This window comes from Balaenoptera physalus (genome assembly GCF_965194825.1).
Source record: "Balaenoptera physalus genome assembly, chromosome: 19".
Lineage (NCBI taxonomy): Eukaryota > Metazoa > Chordata > Mammalia > Artiodactyla > Balaenopteridae > Balaenoptera > Balaenoptera physalus.
The window spans coordinates 2,146,112-2,167,097 of NC_138900.1; the positions used below are offsets into that span (position 1 = coordinate 2,146,112).

Genomic DNA, 20,986 nt, shown 5'->3' on the forward strand with positions numbered 1-20,986 from the left:
TCAGCTCCTTCATTCTGCGCCCCCCCACTCTGTCCCGCCCTTCCTCTCTGCGTTTCTCCCCCGTGCCCTGGTTCCACCTCTCCTCTCCCAGTCCCTTACCTTCCCTCTGCCTCAGCACTGCCCCACTCCTGCGGCTCTGCCTCAGTCCCACTCTGCGTCTGTCCCCTCTGCCTTGGCCCCTGCCCCCCCCATCTCAGTCCCACCCCTCCTGTCTGGGTTCCTTCCCCTTGCCCCATGTCTCCGTCTCCCTCAACCCTGTTCCCCCTTCTCCTCCACTTCTGTCCCAACCCTCCTCTCCGTATCCTTCCCCTCTGTGCTGGCTCTCCGCAGTCCTGCCTCTCTTCTCTGCTGCTCCTTTACCTGAGTCCTGCCCCTTCTTTCTGTGCGCCTGGCCCCTGCCTCGGCACACCCCTCCTTTCCCAGACTGGCAGCCCTCTTCTGTGCTTCCTCCTTAGCCTGCCCCACTCCTGCTCTGCTCTGCCCCTGCGCTCTGCCGTGCCTTGCTTTGCTCCCTTTCTCTTGCCTCTCACCTCTCTTCTGTTTGCTCCCTTCAGCCCCTGCTTCCTCCTCGCACCACAGCCTCTGCCCACCTGGGATCTCTCGGTCTCCGCCCCCTTCTCCCGACACTCTCATCCCCGTTTCTCTGGAAGTTCTTCCCTACTCAGAAATCAAACAACCTACCATCTCTCATACATTTTTTTTAGGAACTCTTGAGCTTTTTTTTTTAGTGTTTAACGTATTAGCTACTTTTGTCACTACTGTCTAGCATGCTTCCCTGGAGAACGGGGTGGGGGGGCGGGGGTGAGATAGAAGGGGCTAATTGGGTAGAAAGGATAGAAAGTATAAATATTACCTTTCTCCTTTAAGGAAATTTACTTGCTGCCCTGTTTCGTTTCAAAATTCATAATATTTTTGCGTTAAATTACATAGTACATCTATTTTCGTCTTACTATAAAACATGTTTCTTCATAGTAGACTTAAAAATTGATTCTTCAGGATGGTATGCCTCGTGATTATCAGCTCCCACCTTATTTAAACCTTAACAGCAACATGAGAAAAAAGGTCTTTCTTCTTTTTCCTTATTTTCACAGATGAGAGAAGCTAAATTTATTTATTTAGTTATTTATTTAATTAATTAATTTTTGGCTGCGTTGGGTCTTTTTTGCTGCACGTGGGCTTTCTCTAGTTGTGGCGAGCAGGGGCTACTCTTGGTTGCGGTGTGCGGGCTTCTCATTGCGGTGGCTTCTCTTGTTGCGGAGCACGGGCTCTAGGTGCGCGGGCTTCAGCAGTTGTGGCACACAGGCTCAGCAGTTGTGGCTCGTTGGCTCTAGAGCGCAGCCTCAGTAGTTGTGGCGCACAGGCTTAGTTGCTCCGCAGCATGTGGGATCTTCCCGGACCAGGGCTGGAATCCATGTCCCTTGTATTGTCAGGTGGATTTTTAACCACTGCACCACCAGGGAAGTCCCGAGAAAAGCTAAATTTAGAAAGGTACTACTAATTACCCACGTTTCCACATCATTTTGTGTAGATGGCTAATGTTCCAAAATAAAGAAACCATTTACTTCCCATATGTCAAGTAAATATTTAATAATGAATGTTTAAAGTGGAAATGAAATTATATTCTTCTAAGGAACTTGCTGGTGAATGGAGAAATCAGAAGTGCAATTATGAATTATTTTAAAAATAATTGAAATAGGAGTGGTGACATCCCCTAAATTTTGATATATAACCAAAATTAACAGCTTTCAGTAGTCAAGAAAGAATGAAATAAATTAGGCATTTGTTTCAGGAGATTCCCAAAGTCCCACAAACAAACTGATAAAACTCTAAAGGAACCAGGAGTGAGAAAATAATAAAGATAAGTGAAACTAATACATGAGAAAACAAAAATAATGGCATTGGAACTAGCAGCTGGTACTTGGGATGAGTGGCAATAATGAAAAAAACAATAGCAGTAATTAACAAAAAAGACAAACTAAGAATAAAGCAACATTGATTAGAGACAGGATAAAGTTGTGTACTTAGGAGATTTCATATTCTCAATCATGTGTTAATATATTTCAACTTCAAGAAAATGGATGATTTTCCAGGAAAAGTATTTTTTAAAAATTGGATTCAAGAAATAGAAAACCTGAGCAGACCAATGAGCATTACAAAGCACCGAACAAAGTCATTAATTGGTTGACATCAGAGAGCCTTTTGCCCAGATGGTTTTAGTGGTATCAAGAGTTAAAAAATAAAGTTTGAGTAAAAAATTGTTAGGAAGAAAAACAATGTGCCAAGAACTACTGAGGTATGTGGTTAAAAGTTGGATGATAAGGGATGTAGGATTAGGATAAGACTGAGCTCCAAAAGATAAATATTTAAGGGAAGCAGAATCAAGAATTTATGTAAAAGAGAGAAAAGGATGGATGCTGAGGGTGCCCTCTGAGGAGACAGAGCCATGAGCCTGGAGGGCCTTGACTGTTCAAGGTCTTGCTTTCTCTCTTTGGGCCAGGAGAAAGAATTGTGACTCTGTTCTAGCTTTGGACCTGGCTAGTCTTGGGAGGCAGGCTGGCAGGATTTCACAGTCATTTCCACTACTCCTTTCTCAGGATCCTTCCCTGGAAGCTGCAGACCTAGAAATTCAATGCAGGGGGGCCTCACACATCCCAAGAAGGAAGCGATAGCAAATTTAATAATTGGTGGTAGGTGGGAAAGTTTTTAGAAAAAATTATACTCTTCTCATACCTTATCCCAGACTAAATTCCAGCTAAAGAATTAAAATGAAATGTTTAAATAAAGAAATAAGAAAATATATTTAAATATTTAACTGATCTCTGAATGGGTAGTTATAAATTGGACTTTGAAATATTAAAGTTCTATGAAGACTAAAGAGAAAGTGTGGCATGGTTGGAATTTTTTTTTAAGCAAATAGGTCAAAGAGTGAATATCCTTTATTTATATGGAGCCTTTACCAATCAGCAATAGGAACACCCTGGTGGAAAAAGGGCAAAGGGTAGGAGCAATGTATAATTGGCCAATAAATCTGAAAAAAGTAGTAAGCTCTATTATTAATCAAAGGAAATGCAAAATTAAAGGATAAAATATATCTTTCATTTGTCTTATTGGCAACAGATTTTGAGAAATGATAATGTTCTTGGCTGGCAGAACTAGTTACATAATTTGCAGGGTGGAGTGCAAAATGAAAAAGTGGGGCCCCTTGTTTAAAATATGGAAAGTCTCAAGACAGCAACAAGAGAGCATTAAATTAAGCTTGAGCCCTTCTGAGACTCTGTGTGACTGCACTGGTTACATGCCCATGAAGCTGGCCTATTGACTTGCAAGGTGGGTATGTAATCTTATATATGGAGATTGGAAGAAGAAATTGGTGGAAGCCTTTGGGAGGAAAATTTGGCAGATTGTGTTAAGAACTTTTTAAAAAGTTCATACCCTTTGTCCAGGTAATTTTGCTTTTAGGAATCTGTCCTAGACGGGAAATATCAGAGATGTGGACAAATACTTAGTTTCAGTGGTGTTCATGCATTATGATTTATAATAATGAAAAACAAAAATGTCTTCAAACAGAAAAACTGCTTGTCATATAAATCACAGATGCATGTTTTTTAGTGGAGAGGAGAAAAGAAAAAAGGAAATGTTTCCCCCAAGTGACAGTTTTGTTCGTGATTTCATAGAGTGCAAATTTTATAGAAGAAAAGTATTTTTTATTTTCCTGATCATAGAAGATAGAAGGTTCATTGTAGGACATTTGAGATTAGGAAGTAGTTTTGAGGGAGAAAGTATAATATCACCAGTAAAAATAATTTGTAGTCTCACTGCTCATAGATAACCCCCTTGGTGTGGTATTTTGGTTTACTTTCCAGTTTTTTTTCCTGTGCTTTATATGGTTGAGTATACATTCTATATTCAAGTTTGTTTCCTGCTTTTTCACTTAATATTACAACCTAGATATTTCCCCACAACTATAACAAAGCTAAAAATTTTTTAGTCAAATATAATACAGAAAAAGGCACAAACCATTAGTATATAGCTCAGTTTTCACAAAACGAACACACTGTGTCCATGTCATGAGCTCCTGGATTAAGAAAATAGAACATTACCAGCTTTCCGGAAACCTCTTATGTTGTCCCCTCCCAGTCATTACCACTGCCCCCCGAATCTCAGTCCCAACTTTTACCACCGTTCTGACTTCTAACACCTTAGATTTGTTTTGCTTCTTCTTGACCTGTGTACAAATGGACTCATATAATGTGGACCTTTTTTTGAGCCTGGTTTCTTTTACTCAACAGCAAGATGCCTCCATATTCTCAATTCTGTTTAGAATTCCACTGTTATGAATATACCATTCTACTGTGGCTCTGTCTCCTCTCGAACACTTAACTATCATCTGATTTTTTCATTTTGAATATTCTGGAGGGTGTGTAGTGATATCTCATCGTGGTTTTAATTCAAATTTCTCTGATAACTAATGAAGTTGAGCCCTGTTTCGTATATTTACGGCCATTTAGCTGTCTTCTTTTATGCAGTACCTGCTCAGATCTTTTAACTTTTTTGCTCTTGTTTTGTTTGCCTTTTTCTTACTGATTTGTATGATTTCTTTATATATGTTGCATATGAATCCAGTTCTTTGTAGGACATATGTTTTGTAAGGATCTTTCCTCATTCTGTATTAACTCATTTAAATTCACTTTTTTAAGTGACATTCTTCTGTGATTCATCAGTTAGTTCAGTTCATTGTGGTTTGGGGTTCAAGCCTCTTTTCCCTTCACTGCCATTTCTGAAATTTTACTAGCCTGTGCCTGTGGATCTTCTAGACCTGGTACTGTGACTGAGGCAGCATCCTGTCTATAGATGTGCAAATCTATGTGAATGTTCATTTAGACATTTGTGTGAAAAGAGCTAACTTCCTTTGCTTCAAATAACCTTTACTGTCCAGTCCTAACTGTGGAAGCCATTTGTGAGTCTCTCTATGTAATTTCTGCAGGTCCTGAGGTTTCTGAATCCTTTCTTCATCTGGTACAACTCTGCACACCATCTTCCACAGCAGTGTCTTCTGAAGCAGCCTGCCTTTTAGAGTATTTTCATCCTTTGAAGGGCCAAGCTGTAAAGATGCTGCATATGACAGAGGTTTTGGATATCTTGAGGAATCCCCAGCTCATTCATCTACGTGATCAAGAAAAAAATCCAGAAACCATCTGCATAAGAAACCCAGGGGCTCTGAAAGTTTCTCACCAAAAGTTTAGGCATTCTCAATACCTGTCAGTGACTGAGCCTCACCAAGCTGTGAGCCAGATCCAGGAGCTCTGCTGGCAATGGCTGCAGCCAGAGACCCGCACCAAGGAGCAGGTGATGGAGCAACTGGTGCTGGAGCAGTTTCTGAATGCTCTGCCAGAGGAGGTTCAGACATGGGTGAGATCAAAACAGCCCAAGAGCAGCAAGGAAGCAGGAAACCTGGTGGCAAACTTGATCCAAGCGTGTGAGGAGAGAGGTGAGAGAGGAAAGATGCAACTGGCTGTTTGTATTTATTGAACATTTGCTGTATGCCTGGCATGTAATAGGGAGCTTAATAAAGATTTGTTGAATGACTGAACAAATGAATTTTATAATCCAGTCTCATCTGCCTAATCTTGTGTGAAATGGAAGAAATTAGGAGTTTGGCTTTTGCTTATTTATTATTTCTCTAGGAGTACCCCTTCTCTCCAGCTTTGTTCCCCCTTCCTTCCACATTTCTTATTAAGCCTAAACTTTAGTATCAACACAAAAGACCACACAACCAAAAAAAAAGGCATAAAATGTGGGAGATATGAGGCCTGGAAATTTAACTTCTGTTAAAATTTGACTTGTCGCTTAGCAACTCAAGTTATTAGATTGGAACTAAGGGCATTTCAATAATGAGAGAAGAAAGCTGTTCACTCCTAATAGTCCTTTGAATAAAACTGATACTAAAAACAAAGTATTGTTTGGGTGTATATAGAGAGAGACAAGGAGAGAAAGGCAAGGGAACAAGACTTGGGTGTGGACCAGTGGGATGGGTTAATTACATTTAAAAGTATAAACAAATAAATCTGAAATAAACATGAGGGTCATGCATGGCTGAATACTGATGTGTCATGAATTAAGGATTCTGATCAGTCCTGTGCACCTGAATTCCTTAAAAGAATTTTGAAGATGTTAATAGTGAACATGTTGGACACTTAAAATGTACTACATTCTAGGTATTTTATAATATTCACTTACTTCTCTTAATAGCCCTTGAAAGAGGTTTTACCCTCCTTCCATAAATGAGGAGACAGAGGCACAAAAACGTTGAATGACTGGCCCCTGGTCCCACGGTTAGTAATTGGCAGTCAGGATTCAGCTGGGAGGCTGGCACCAGCGTCTGTGCTCTTAATCATGGTGTTACACTGCCTCCAGTGGACATGGGGGATATTGTCCCACGTTGGTTTTAAACTTGACCAAAGGCACAGCCTTTGATGGAGCTGGAATTCAGGGGAAAGGAAAGTGCTCTCTAGGATATGAGAAAGAAATTACAGATTAATGAAAGGTACACTTAGAGACTGCAGGCAAGGAAGGCCTTCAAGGTTCAAGTTTCTTTAGGGAAGGTGGTGGTTGTATTCTAGATCAGTGAGTGAAAAAGATGTAGGGAAAGCTTAGTAATAAGAGTTGCCATTTTTAAAAAATGCATGCTGTGTGCTTTACATATGTAACGTTTAATCCTTACAGGAGCCCTTAGAAGTAGAGGTCTTATCATTTGCATGTTACAACTGGGAAACTGAGGTTCCCTGGTGACTGAATGGACGATGAGGCTAGGACCACTGATATAAATAAAGAGGAACTTCTGCTTTATTTGGAAGGCACTGAGAAGCAATGGAAGGGTTTAGAGGTGGGAGATAACCAGAACTCTTTTCTGGAACTTGCCATATTGAGCTGAGAAATGACTTCTGTGGTCTTTTTCTTGTCATAGGAAGTCCAGGACTGCTGCTCCCTCCCTTGGCAGGACAGGGTGGCGTGGGGGTGGCAGGCTACTCTCTGCACCTGTGGGTGCTGCCAGACTGGACTCAAGCCCATGGTCATTTCTGCTCCCTTCTAGGTTTCCCTGCTCGGGACTCTGTCCTTACAGAAAAGAGAAACACCGAAGAACACCAAAAGAAGGACACAACGATGTTTGACAGTATGCCATCTGCTAGATCTCAGGTGAGTCGAGCTTTCTTCTGATTTAGTTCTCCAATATGGGGACCTCACCTTCCTGATTTCCAGACCTTCCCCGTCTAATTAAACCACATCCTCATTTCCTCAAAGTCTTTATATAAACATTACCTAACTGAGCCTTTGCCTGGCTTTTGTATAAAAAATGTTCTTCTGACTCTTCGTATTCCCCTTCCCTGCTTTATTTTTCTGTGTCACACTTATCACCACCCCACATACTATATCTTCAACGTTGTCACTCTTTTCCTGTCTTTTGAATTAATTTTTCGTTGTTTCGTATTCCATTTTATCTCCACTTTTGGCTTAGTCAAAACCACCCTCATGTGGTTTGTACTATTATTATGCTCCTTTTTATATATGAAATAAATGGCAGCTATTACAGGGACATGATACTGTTGTGAGGTGTTTTTTTTTTTAATTTGCTCCTTAATGTTCTTTTTAAATCACATTTTGAAACCTAGAAGAAATTAATATGCTGCACTTCCTTTAGAAACAGAAAAAAATTCATGGGAGGGGGTGACGATCAGGAAAAAAATTGTCTAAAAATGCTCCTTGAGGGAGAGATGGGGGGAAAAAGTTGAGAAACACTGTCCTAGATGATCTGTTCCTGAGAGTAGCCCTCTGTCCTTACAGTGTCCGTGTCAAGGATCCCAAGTGAAGATGCCCACAGGGACTACTGAGGTAATATAAACGAATACCATATGTAAGTGGGTGGATTATGACAAACTGGGGGGGCACCTGCCCCACCTAAGGGGCAGCTATGACTCAGCTTCAGCTGATGGCACCGTGTGAGAATGTGGGTCCAGATCCCCAGATCTTCTGATTTTTTTTAAAGAGAAGCCAAAAATCCAGTTAATAATTTGAAATATACAAATTTTTTGGTGTTGGCAGCTAATATGAATTTTGAAGAAAAAATTTAAAAAAACACATGTGAGCCAAATAAATCCCTCTGTAGGAGCTGGGCAGCCAGTATATGCCCTCTAGTTTAAGTCATATGTTCATTGATCTGCATAATGTTTCCATAAAAACACAAAAGATGTATATTAGTAAAATGGGTATCATAGTCTTATGTAGTCTTCTAATATCTGCTTTTTAAATTTGCCCTTTGGTTACCAAAATTGTTGCATGTAACTGTAGTTAATTAGTTTGTATTGCTGGAATACTATTCCATGGTATGACTATACCATAATATATTTATTTCTTCTACTATAAATGAATGTTTGGGTCTTTTCCATATTTTGGATGTTATAAGACAGATGTTATGAATATATCTATCTCCAAGTACACATGAGCAAATATACCTAGGAACAGAATTTCTGAGTCCAAAGTGGTTTACTAATTTACATTTCCCTTAGCATCTTATAAGAGGCCCCAAGGGTCCACATTTTAGACAATATTTCGTATTGTCAGACTTCTTAATTTTTGTCAGTTGAATGGGAATAAAATCATACTTTGTCATTTTGAAATGTATTTTCTTATTTATTAATAAGATCGAATATGTCTTCATATTTATGAGCTCTTTGTGTTTTATGGATGAGTCACTGAGGCTTAACCTATCCATTCTCATAAAGCTTGTTAGAAAGAACCAGACCCAGAACCTAAACCCAACTGTCTCTGCTTCCTGAGGTTGAGGTATACTGCTTAGCTTTTAATTATTTGCATTTTTTCTTTCTTTATAAAGTGACTTAAAAGGATTTTTCTCCTGCAACCCAAATCTTTCAAAATTAGCAGCAGGAACTATCTCAGAAATGTTCTCACTTCTCTCAGACTATAAGACAAAAAAAGGTATCTTTCTAAGTCCCTAGAAATAATCTAAGTGGATTAGAACACTTGGATTAGAAGCTTTCTGCTGGTCTGAACATCTGCTTCATGGTCAGTCCCCCTCTCATCAGGCACCTTTCCCCCTCCTTGGGATAATTCCTGGATTTCGATCATTTAGGAGTGTGTCTGGTATTTTAGGAGCTGGTGACTTTCAAGGATGTGGCTGTGGACTTCAGTCCAGAGGAATTAACCTACCTTAGTGCTGCTCAGAGGAAACTCTACCGGGAAGTGATGCTGGAAAATTATAGGAACCTGGTCTCCCTAGGTAAGCTGTGATGACCAAAATTGTCTCCAGACATTGCCATATGTCCCTGGTGGCAAAATCATTGGAAACAGCCTTTATTTTTCTTCTGTTTAAATTTGCATCTTCCTTATTATCTCACCGTCTTTATAACCCAGGCTAGGAGTTCCTGTGGGTACAGGACAGAACCCCCAAGTTATGAGTCTCCTTCTTCAACAGGGTACCAGTTCCCTAAACCTGACATTATCTCAGGGCTGGAAGCAGAGGAGTCACGTGCAGTGGAGGAAGACAGCAGTACAATGATATGTCAAGGTGAGTAGTGAGACAGGAATCGTGGGAAGACAACCCTGGTCAGCCAGGAGGGGCCTGGGAGCTGTTCCCCAAAGCCCTCTCAGCTCAGGGAGAAGGTTGGTAAGTGCTCTCACCTCAGGGGTTCATGCCGCTTCCCCACATCACGTGCACTCGGTACTTCTTTCATCTCCTCTCTGAAGCTCATCTCTTCCTGCAGCATGAGTTCCTCTCCTGCGCAGCTCCAGGGAGGCCAGTTTCCCTTTTCTCTGGTGTTCCAACTCCTGCATTCATTCATGCCTTTCCCCTGGCAGCTAGAAATCAGAGGTCTTTCCTCTTTAACTGAGACAAGCAAAAAACTTTGGCGTGATACCACTCCTCTTTCCAGCCCCACTCAGAGTGTTGCCTTTATAAAGCACAGACTTTTGACCAGCTTCTTACCACCCTCAAAAGAAAATCGAAACTTTTAGCAAAACATTTAAATCCGTCCCACTCTGGCCTAAAATTCACATCCCAGCCTCATCTCTCACAGATATTCCAAGTAGAAACCTGTGTTGCTGGCTCCCCAGGACTGTGTACTTTCACAGTTCAGTGTCTTTGCTCAGGATGTTTCATAAGCTTGCCACCCCCTTCACTGCTTACTGAACCCTGATGCCATCCCCTCCGTTGAGTTTTTCCTGTTCCTAAATGGAATCAACCCCCACCCCCATCTCTTCTCCTGTAGTCATTTATTGCCTGATTGGGGTCCTTTTTACAGACTTATTATGACCATCTGGTTGGATAATGCTTTGCTCAAAATAGGCATTTAATAAATGGTGAATTGAAGGGAATGGGGTAAGATTAGAGATTGGGAGCCAAGAAAAAAGTTAGAATCCTTTTGCTTTATTCTGAGCAAGAGGTTGTTGACCTGTTTACTCCAGCGTTTCCCTAATGGTCCTGTAGAACTATGGTAATAGGCGTTCTTTAAAAAAAAAAAAAAGAAAGTGTTCCATGATGAGATCAGTTAGAGAAATGCTGCCTACTATATTTCCCCTCTTTGGAATTTGAGATGCTGATTAAAGGTTCTGAAGAGTCCTACAGGATTGAAAGCTGCTTGACTTGCATCCTATGGTATCTCCCAAATTGACTTGACAGTGGAATCCCTTTATTGCCACAGCTATTAGTTTCTCGGAATAGTAGTAATTTGCCAAGCATGGTCTGGATGCAGACAAACCCCAGTCCCAGCTCTTTCTCTGGTTTCCTCCTTGTTCTCCTGTCTGTGTCTCTGGCATCTTTGTCAACATTCCGTCCTCCTGGATGGTCTCTTTTCTGCCTCATCCTCACCCTTCCTTGCTTACTGTCCTTTGCATCCTCCCATTCTCTCCTTAGGTTCCCAGAAAACTCTCAAACCTCTTTAAGAACTGTTCTGCTATGTTTGGTCTCTTTCTTCTCTTTCTACTGTAATGATGTGTCTCTCTGAGTAAAAATAGTAGAGGAACTTTTACATTGCTTTTAGATTGGGAGAAAAAACCTGAAACCAAAGATCTAACTCCAGAGCAAAGCCTGCCTATAGAAAAATCATCCTCAGGGGCAGGAAGACAGGATCTGGAGGTAGGTAACTTCTGGTGTGTCTATGTAAGAGAGTCTTCTCCTGATGATGCATTGGGTTTGCACCAGGTCAACCAGGAGAAACTTTTGAGTCCGGTAAAAATGAATGACCCCAAGACCCTTGCTAAGGAAAGAAGCCATGACAGTGATCAATTTGAGAGACGCTCAGATCTTACTAAACAGTCAGAGGGTCTTCTAGGGAAGGATCCCCAGGAACGCACTCCTCCTGGAATTTGCACCAGTCCCCAGCCGGTGGACAGCAGGCCTTTCGTCCAAGAGAACAAACACAACAGAAGTGAATTTTGTGAAAGAAGCTTTAGTACCCAGTTGGCCCGTGAGAGACACAAGCAGATCCATACAGGGAAGAAACGCTTTGAATGTAAACAGTGTGGAGAAGCCTTCTTCTTCATGCCACACCTTACCAGATATCAGAAGACTCATTCATGTGAGAAGTCCCCTGGATGCAATGAAGGTGGAAAGTCTTCCACTCAGCGTGCAAATATCAACGGCTGCGTAAGAATTCATAGTCAGGAGGACTACTATGAATGTTTCCAGTGTGGCAAAGCTTTTATCCAGGATGTGCATCTTTTTCAACATCTCAAGGCCCATGAGGCAGCAAAAGCCCTTCCACCCGCGTTGCCCCGAAACAAGACACATTTAATTCGATATCAGCGGAAACATGACTATGTCGGAGAGAGAGCCTGTCAGTGTTGTGACTGTGGCAGAGTCTTCATTCATACTTCACATCTCATTCAGCACTACAGAATTCATGCTCAAGAGAGGCCTTACCAGTGTCAGCTGTGTGGGAAGTGTTTCAGCCGACCCTCCTACCTCACTCAACATTATCAACTCCATTCTCAAGAGAAACCGGTTGAGCGCAGTTACTGTTGAAAAACCTTCACTCAGAACATTCTCAACACTTTTGACTTTCCCCTGGAGAGAGACCCTTTGAGTGCTCTGAATATGAGAAGGCCTTCGACCAGCCCTCACACCTTGTTAATGACTTGAAAATTCATCGTGGTGTGGTCAGAAAACAGAATGGTTGCAAGAGGTTAGAACAATCTTTTTGCAAAGGAAGAGTCAGCACATGTGTCAGTCACCCAGGCAAAAAGCCTTACAAAGAATATTTTTGTTGCATACGAAAGAAGCTAATAGATTTTGCCCTTCTTTGGTGTTATCCATAGAATGGAGAACCTTGATTTTGACATCCTGACAAAAAACTTGCGACTGGCAGTTGGGCTCCAGACAGGAACTCTGTTGCCTAAATTTCTACAGAAGTGTTTACATACAGTATCTTTACCACATGGGCTGTATCAGCAGAGGGCATGGTAAAAAGATTTTTGAGGTGTACCTATGTTGATTCATCCACAAAGCTGAAGTAATTGGTAATATGCTTACACAGTACTTGGTAATTTACAAAACATTGCCAAATGTATTATTTGATCTTTTAAGGAATGCTGCATTGTACCTAGTATGAGGATATTTATTTCATTTTTACAGGTATAGCAAACTTGAAACTCCAAGTTGTCATTTGATTTGACCTGGGTTGTAAGTGATGGGGCAAGAACTGAACCCCAGTGTGGTTTGGTTAAGTTTGGCTTTTGAGATTCCATGAGATATTTATTTTATATCTTGATGCTCAACCCAGGTTTGTTTTATTCTTGCCATATCCCCTCTGAAGAAAAGGTACAGTACTATACTGACTGCAGCCGTCTTCCTTTTTAGTAATCCCAACACTATTTCACATTAAATCAGATGGGGACACTTGTAGTATAAGGGGTTCAGAAAGCTTTTTTAAGGTGAAGTTCTGATAGCCATTTCTCTTACAATTTAGGGTTAGATGAATTTTTGAGACACTGATCAAGGAAGGATATTTTTGCTAACCACTTTCTTATAATTGGTCTTGGAGATCGTAAATCTGCTACTAATTAAGTAGAATTTTTGTAGTTTTCTGTAGTTGTTTGAAGGTTTGAGGTTTCGTATTTTTCTTTTTTTCCCCTCTCCTTCCTTTTAAAAAATCCTGTTTGAAAACAGTATTTCTGCTTTTCTTGGGCACTGGCATCATCAGCACGACCAGCTTCACCTAAAATCCTAATTCTTTGCTGGGCACACTTCACTGTTTAAAAGTATGAGCCCTGAATTTCACTAAAAATTTCTTTTATACCGTATTGCTATAATGTAAAAGTTTTCCATCACTGATTTGGATGGTGGTCAGATACAAAGACACATGAGAACCAGTTGGATCCGCTGTCTCAGAACTTGACTCCTTGCCTGGAAGGGTGGGTTGCTGCTATTGTCATTCACTGCCCTGCTTTTTCTCATCCTGCCATTTTTGAGGTTGATCTATGATGTGTGGCTCCAAAGTCATGAAATTAAAAACAAACATGAACCTATACCAGCCAAATGAGTGCGAGCTACACATCCCCTCTTCTTCATTTCCCAAGTTCTTGACGAAACAGTCCTCACTGGCTGGTCCTGTTTTCTCACCACAGTCCACCCTCCAACCCACTATAAATTGGTTTCCGATTCTGCCACCACTACTGCAAAGGGACATAATGTCAAGATGTCTTATTGTTGACGATGTTAATTAACCTTTATTTGTTTCTCTTTGTAATTAATAAATATCTTGCAGGAGAAGCTTTGAGATCATGCAAGTATCTAGTTTCTCCTCACACTTTTATCTATTAAATTCTAGCATCTAGCAAGTGGATGTTACCTACAGCCATTTTTACTGTGTAGTATTGTAATGGTGATTTTTAATTTTCCTCATTCCTTCTACATTTAGTAATTAGAATTCTCCTTTGAGGAAGAATTGTCCTCCCTATTTATTTATTCAGTAATTTATATATATCAGTATGGATTCATGGGTGTTTATTTTACTCTATGGGCTGTAATTCAACACTACCATTACTTATTTTGTTCAGATTGTTCCAGCTCTGGCCACTGGGAGTCCTTTCAAGTTGGCTCCTCTCATCCTTTTCTGAACACTTCTTTTGCGCCCTGCTTAATTTCTCTCCCTTCACCTCCAGGAAAACGCCATGCCTTTATGATAGCTTCTACCTCATCACTGTCTTGTGAAATCTGCTGCTTTCCCTGGAGTCATAGGTTTACTCACACCCTTCTCAATATGTCATTTCATTTCTTCCTTCACCATTTTTGCTAAATCTGTATTCTACCTGGTTTGTTATTCGCTTAACACTTTCTTTCAATGGTGTCATCTCTATTTTTTTAAAAAACTTCAATACATCTACTTAAAAAGGAAAATTTTAAATCAACTCAAAGGATTTTACCCAGACCATAATCAGATTTTCCCAATCATTTTCAAGATGTCCTTTAACAGTTGGCTTGTTTGAATCTGGATCCAAACATGCATTTGGTTGTCTGACCTCTTGATTCTCTCTCAATCTAAAGCAATCTCCTCTCACTTTTTTAATGCCTTGTGTGACCCCAAGAATAATGTAGAAATGTATTTCCCTCCTCTCTCCACCCAATTCCTAATATATCTAACAGTCTTGGTACTCCTTATATTCAGGTTTAATTTTTTTTTTAATTTAGGAGCACTCATTTTTAAATTCTTAAATTTTTAATTGTGGTAAGAAACACATAACATAAAATTAACCATCTCAAACATTTTAAAGTGTCCAGTTCAGTACTGTTGAGTCACATTGTTGTGCAATAGATCCCCAGGACTTTTTCATCTTGCAAAACTCAAACTCTGTATCCATTAAACAGTAACTCCCCCTTTCCCCCTCCTTACAGCCCTGGCAACCATCATTCTAGCACTCTTGTTTTTTTTCCTTTAAAGCATTGTGTGATTATGCAAGTAATACTGGAAGAAACTGGGTCGGTTGTCCTGTGGAATGTCCCCCCTTCTAAATGTGTCTGTTTGCTTCCTGTAGTATCCTTAAGCTTGTTCCTCTCTCTATATTTTCTGTAAATGGAAGTTAGCTCTAAACTCTGGAGGCTTAATTAGATTCATCTTCAACTTCTTTGGCAAGAACACCTCATAGGTGGTTTTGTGTACTTTATATCATATCCCATCAGGCTTTTGGCTCTTCCCAAAGGTCCAGCCTTTTAAAGTCATTCTCCAAGCCACTGCACCATTCACACGCAATGAGGTTTCAAAGTTTTCACCATCACTCATGGTCCAGCTGCTTTAGTTCCTTCTTCATTACCTCTTCTAGACTTTTCTCAATGTGCCTCCCTCCATTACTCCACCCTGGTCTTTAGGTACTTGAATTAAGAGGTGGTGGAGACTCCTTGAGGGGTCTGGTGTGGGCCATTTGTTGAGGACCCTGGGCCAGGGATTCTTTTTTTTTTTTTTTGATATTTATTCATTCATTCATTTATTCATTTATTTAGCTGCACCAGGTCTTAGTTGCAGCATGCGGGATCTAGTTCAACCAGGGATGGAACCTGGGCCCCCTGCATTGGGAGCGAGGAGTCAACCACTGGACCACCAGGGAAGTCCCTGAGCCAGGGATTCTCAAGAAAGTCAGGGAACATCAGACTTGACTTTGTTCTAATGCTTCTTTCATACCACAAAGGGCAGTGGTGACAATATGGAGAGCTAACTCTGCCTGTCACCCCTGGAGTATTTGGAACATATAGAATATGCACAAGCCACTGCCTCCACATTTTACAAGCTAAACTTGAGCTGACTGCAATGGCAGGTGTCTCAGCCTGTTACTTTGACTTTCACCTTGCTGCTTTTCTTGATGCTGTCCTAGTGGGCCCCCAAGGATAATGCTTTTCTTCTTCCCTGCTTTTCCCAACCAATTTGCAATATATCAGACAATTTGGGCACTGCTCTTATATTCAGGTTAATTTTTTTTAATTAAAAACACTCATGTTTTAAGCTTTGATGATTATGCAAGTAGTACATATCTGTTAAAGAAAATTAGAAAATACGTCTCTGGGGGTTTTTTGTTGTTGTTGTTGGAATATTTGTATTTCTGTGTCTCAGCTCAAATAAACTTGCTGCTAAAAGGGGTAGACATTGTCCAGATGTTTTTTCCTATGTATAGGTTTATATAGATTTTTAAATAAAATATATTTTTATGAAATAGAGTCATACCATTAACATTGTTTTTTTTTCACTTGCTTAAGTAATTTTATTCAAATGATTTTATTTTTAACATCTTTATTGGAGTATAATTGCTTTACAATGGTGTGTTAGTTTCTGCTGTATAAAAAGGTGAATCAGTTATACATATACATATATCCCCATATCTCTTCCCTCTTGCGTCTCCCTCCCTAACATTGTTTTAAAGGCTGCAGTTTTCATACTAATATATCATGAACATCTGCCCATATTCATAAATATATCTCTCAGTTTCATCTTTTAGGACTGCCTGGTACTTGGTTGCATAGATGTGGCCTAATTGATTTCACTAGACTTCTAGGGTTGGAAACGGGGGTTACGGTAATTTACCTCTTTTTTTATTCCATTGAAAACCTTTTTAAAATTTATTTATTTTTATTTAGTTATAATTAACATACTATATTATATGAGGAGATGGGGGGACAGACCAAATAGGTGAAGGGAATTAAGAGGTACAAATTTCCAGCTATAAAATAAGTAAGTCAGCATCTTTATTCCTGTCCTGACTTACTTATTTTATAGCTGGAAGTTTGTACCTCTTAATCTCTTTCACCTATTTGGTCTGTGCCCCCATCGCCTCATATAATAAAGACGCAGACGTAGAGAATGGATTTGAGGACACGGAGAGGGGGAAGGGTAAGCTGGGACGAAGTGAGAGAGTGGCACTGACATATATACACTACCAAATATAAAACAGATAGCTAGTGGGAAGCAGCCGCATGGCACAGGGAGATCAGCTTTGTGACCACCTAGAGGGATGGGATAGGGAGGGTGGGAGAGAGATGCAAGAGGGAGGAGATATGGGGATATATGTATACATATACCTGATTCACTTTGTTATACAGCAGAAACTAACACAACATTGTAAAGCAATTATACTCCAATAAAGATGTTTTAAAAAAACAAAAAAAATAAGTCAGAGGATTGTAATGTACGAATAGGGAATATAGTCAGTAATATAATGACAACTTTGTATGGTGGCAGATGGTAACTGGGTGTATTGTGATCACTTCATAATGTATAAGAATATTGAATCACTATGTTGTACACCTGTAATTTATCTCTTATGCGTGCATTGCTGCTGTAGTTACACTTCCCCTTTATCTCTTGGGTCTTGGAATTTCCCTTAGCAATTTGCTCTGATGTCTTTGCATATGGTTTTGTTTCCCAAGGGGAAATTCCCAGCAGTAGAATTTCTAGGCCAAAAGGTATGTGTATCTTGAAGGCTTTGGAAACACTCCTGGCCTCTCCTCCCCTGAAGGTCTAAAAGTTGTGCTGATTTTTTTCTCTTGGGAACAATTAAACTATTCGACTCTCCCCTACACTCGCTTTCTCCATGAAGAATTTGCACTCTGAACCCATCTTAGGGAATAACAGGACTGACATCAGGCCTGGAAAGAGCCACAGATGAAATAGTTTGTTCAAACCCTCATTTTAACAGTTCTATTAGGTTTATTTTCCTCATTAAATAAGCAGTATTAAGCATATTAAATAAAATTTCAGAAAGCAAAGAAGGCTAATAAACTTCCCACGGATGCTCTCAATCACTACAAGCCCAGGATTATAGTTGTGTTCACTGGTAGAAGAGCCCCTTGGCAGGGAAGGGAGAGTGTGGGCTTTGGAGCCAGGCTGACCTGAAGCCAAATCCAACCCCTTCCTTAGAAGCTGATTAAACCTCATTTTCTTAGTAACTGAGGTAACAGTGCCTCCCCCTGGAACTGTTGAAAGTCTGGGAGCTCACCCGTGTAACAGCCTAACACTGCCTGGTACATAGGAGGCACTCAGCAACCATTGCCTGTTCTAAGAGTTTTCTTAGTGACAATTAGTAAACTACAGGATTGTAAACCACAGCTGCACATCAGACACAACCACATTTTATCATGTTTCAGTAGTCTCTGTACTTACAAGCTTTTCTGTAAGGTTTTTCATATAATTGCAAATTTGAAGTTCTTTTTTTCTCACCTATTTTGTAATGACAATTTTTAAATGACAATTATATAAAGGTTTGATTAACAGAGCATAAAGCATTGTATTTATAGTTGCTTTCTTAAGATAGATTTCCAAAAAGTGATATCACTAGATGAGACGTAAAAAACATCTCTGTGGTTCTCGAAAGATGGTGCTGAATTTGTTTGTGGAGGGGCATTCGCATCCCCCAGCTAGGGGGGGCCCAGGGGTGTGGCAAACGTCTCCCTCCTAAGTCAGTGACAGGTGTTGCTAATCAATCACGCTCTCTCTGGGTCCACTGAACCTGAAGACAGGCTTGTAATGGTTCTCAGCATACCACCCAGGTAAAACAAACTGAGCAGTTTGTACATGCAAAGAAATGTCTTTGCTACGCCTGGTATAAATAAGCATTTGAACAATTTTACCAGCATTGGATATTTATTACTTAAAACAAACCAATGAAAAAGTTTGCCTATTTGATAAGCCAAAAAAGTGCTTCTTGCTTACTAATGAATTCTTCCCCCATATTTTTTTTAATGTAGATTTATTTATCTATTTATATTTTATTTTGGCCGTGTTGGGTCTTCGTTGCTGCACGCGGGCTTTCTCTAGTTGCGGCGAGCAGGGGCTGCTCTTCATTGCGGTGCGTGGGCTTCTCATTGCAGTGGCTTCTCTTGTTGCAGAGCACGGGCTCTAGGCATGTGGGCTTCAGCAGTTGTGGCACATGGGCTCAGTAGATGTGGGTCGCGGGCTCTAGAGCGCAGCCTCAGTAGTTGTGGCGCACAGGCTTAGTTGCACCGCAGCATGTGGGACCTTCCCAGACCAGGGCTCAAACCCGTGTCCCCTGCCTTGGCAGGCGGATTGTTAACCACTGCGCCACCAGGGAAGCCCCCCCCCCCCGCCCATATGCTTTTAAAGTTCCTTGTGTGTAATCTAGGCCTTTTGCCCATTTTAGCTATTGTGTCTTTGTGCTTGTTCTTTCTGATTTGCCTGAACTCTCTCCTTTTCTTAAAGTACGCATTTCTGAAAGATTCATGTTTTTCATTTTAAAGCAATACTTAGCTCATTAAAAACAATTTCTATTTTACAGAAAGGTAGATCTCCTACTCCTTCTGCCTTGCTGCCACTCGTGCCCCCAATACACCATGAACACCATTAATGTTTTGGTTTGTTTTCTTATAATTTAAAAATAATTGCCAGGTTTATGAAAGTGCTTGCCTCTAGGGAGTGGTGGGGAAGAGGTCTAGTTCTCACGGTACCTCTGTTCTTTTTCACCTATTTATGCATGTGGCTGTAAGGTGTTCATAGTTTTCAAATAGATGTGATCATTCCATGTGTGCAGTAGCATATTTTTTCCACCCTGTTGTACACCTTACAGACTGCTCTATCACCCTCTTGTCAGTCGTTTTCACTTTGTTAATAGCTGCACAGTATACCCAGAGCTTTATCTGTGTGGCCCTCCCTCTTGCGAGGGTCCAGCCACCGCAGGGGGTCTTCCAGGTCCCGACAGAGAGGGGTAAGGGACTGAATAGCACCGCTAGTATGGGGTCAGAAGGACCAAGACAACTGATGGTTGCAAGGCGCTTTATTTAGAATCTACTGAATCTTATATAGACAGAAGAGGAACTCATTATTAGACAATGAACCCATAGAATTGCTTATCATCTCAGTTCAGTCACCACCATGGACGTCAACAAGTTTACAAAGACCATCCTTGAACATTATCTTCCCTTAACCAGGCTCACACACAGCCCTGAGCCATAAGGAACAACCAGGACTCTCAGCTCCCTGAGGTCTCCTGGCCTGAGATAGCTTTGCTAATCTCTTTTACATTCCTGAGGCCTGGGACAAAGAGTGCGTTCCAAGTCAAGGGTAAGGGCTTTGCTTTTTGTGGGAGACATACTGTCTCCTCCAGGAGTTACCTCCGGCTAAGACTGCATGCCTCCCACACCCTCTGTTGTTTGAATGTTTAATTTAGTTCTGATTTTCCATAATTGTAAATGATACTGTAATGAACATTTTGGTACTTAAAATATTTTTTCTAAATTTAGGATTCTTTAAGATTTCGCCAATGGGGGATTACTGTGTCAGAAGGGGAATCATTGTTTTAAGGTTCCTGATACACACATCTAAGTTTTCCTCTGAAAGGGCACCAGTTTGCACTGCTGCAATTAACACATGATGGATGGTGTGTGTTCCACACATTCTCGCTAACATTGTGTATTAAGATCACTTTTCACTTTTGCTAATTGAATAAGGGAAAGGGCATCTAATTTTAATTGCATTTATTTAGTTTTTAAGGACGTTGAACATTTTCCTCTAAGCTTGTTAAGCAATTATATTTCTTCTCTTTGCATTGTCTATGTGGCTTTAATATCTTCCTATCAATTTGAAGTCTCTTTATGTAATAAAGATATTATTTGTCTTCATTTTGGCCATAAATGTTTTCCCCAGTTTGGCCTTTTCTTTGAATTATTTTTTTGACAAGGTTTCAATTTTTATATAGCTCAATTCTGATATCTTTTTTAAACCTAAAAAATCTAACCTTCTCTAAACATTAGTATTTTTTTCTGCAGTTTTTATTATTTGTAAAATATACTTTAACTATTATTGAATTTACTTTGATGTATTATGTGAAGATAAAAATTATCCCCCATTGTTAATTGCCCCAACATCAATTTTAGTAAATGATACATAGTCATAATTTATTTTATAATACAGTTCTGTATCTGGATCATCCACTTTGTTTCATTGTTTTGTCACCCTATTATATCATAGATCTGTATTCTTTT

General features: G+C 40.3%; 1 protein-coding gene across 1 annotated transcript; it reads left to right on the top strand.

Moving 5' to 3' along the window:
* The first annotated feature begins 742 nt into the window (after positions 1-742).
* Positions 743-20,715, top strand: ZIM2 (zinc finger imprinted 2). Its single transcript, XM_082436510.1, has 6 exons — positions 743-5,488; positions 7,091-7,194; positions 7,840-7,887; positions 9,166-9,292; positions 9,488-9,580; positions 11,052-20,715. The coding sequence occupies exons 1-6, from the start codon at positions 5,110-5,112 to the stop codon at positions 12,032-12,034; spliced, it is 1,734 nt and encodes a 577-aa protein (XP_082292636.1). The 5' UTR covers positions 743-5,109; the 3' UTR covers positions 12,035-20,715.
* The last annotated feature ends 271 nt before the right edge of the window (positions 20,716-20,986 follow it).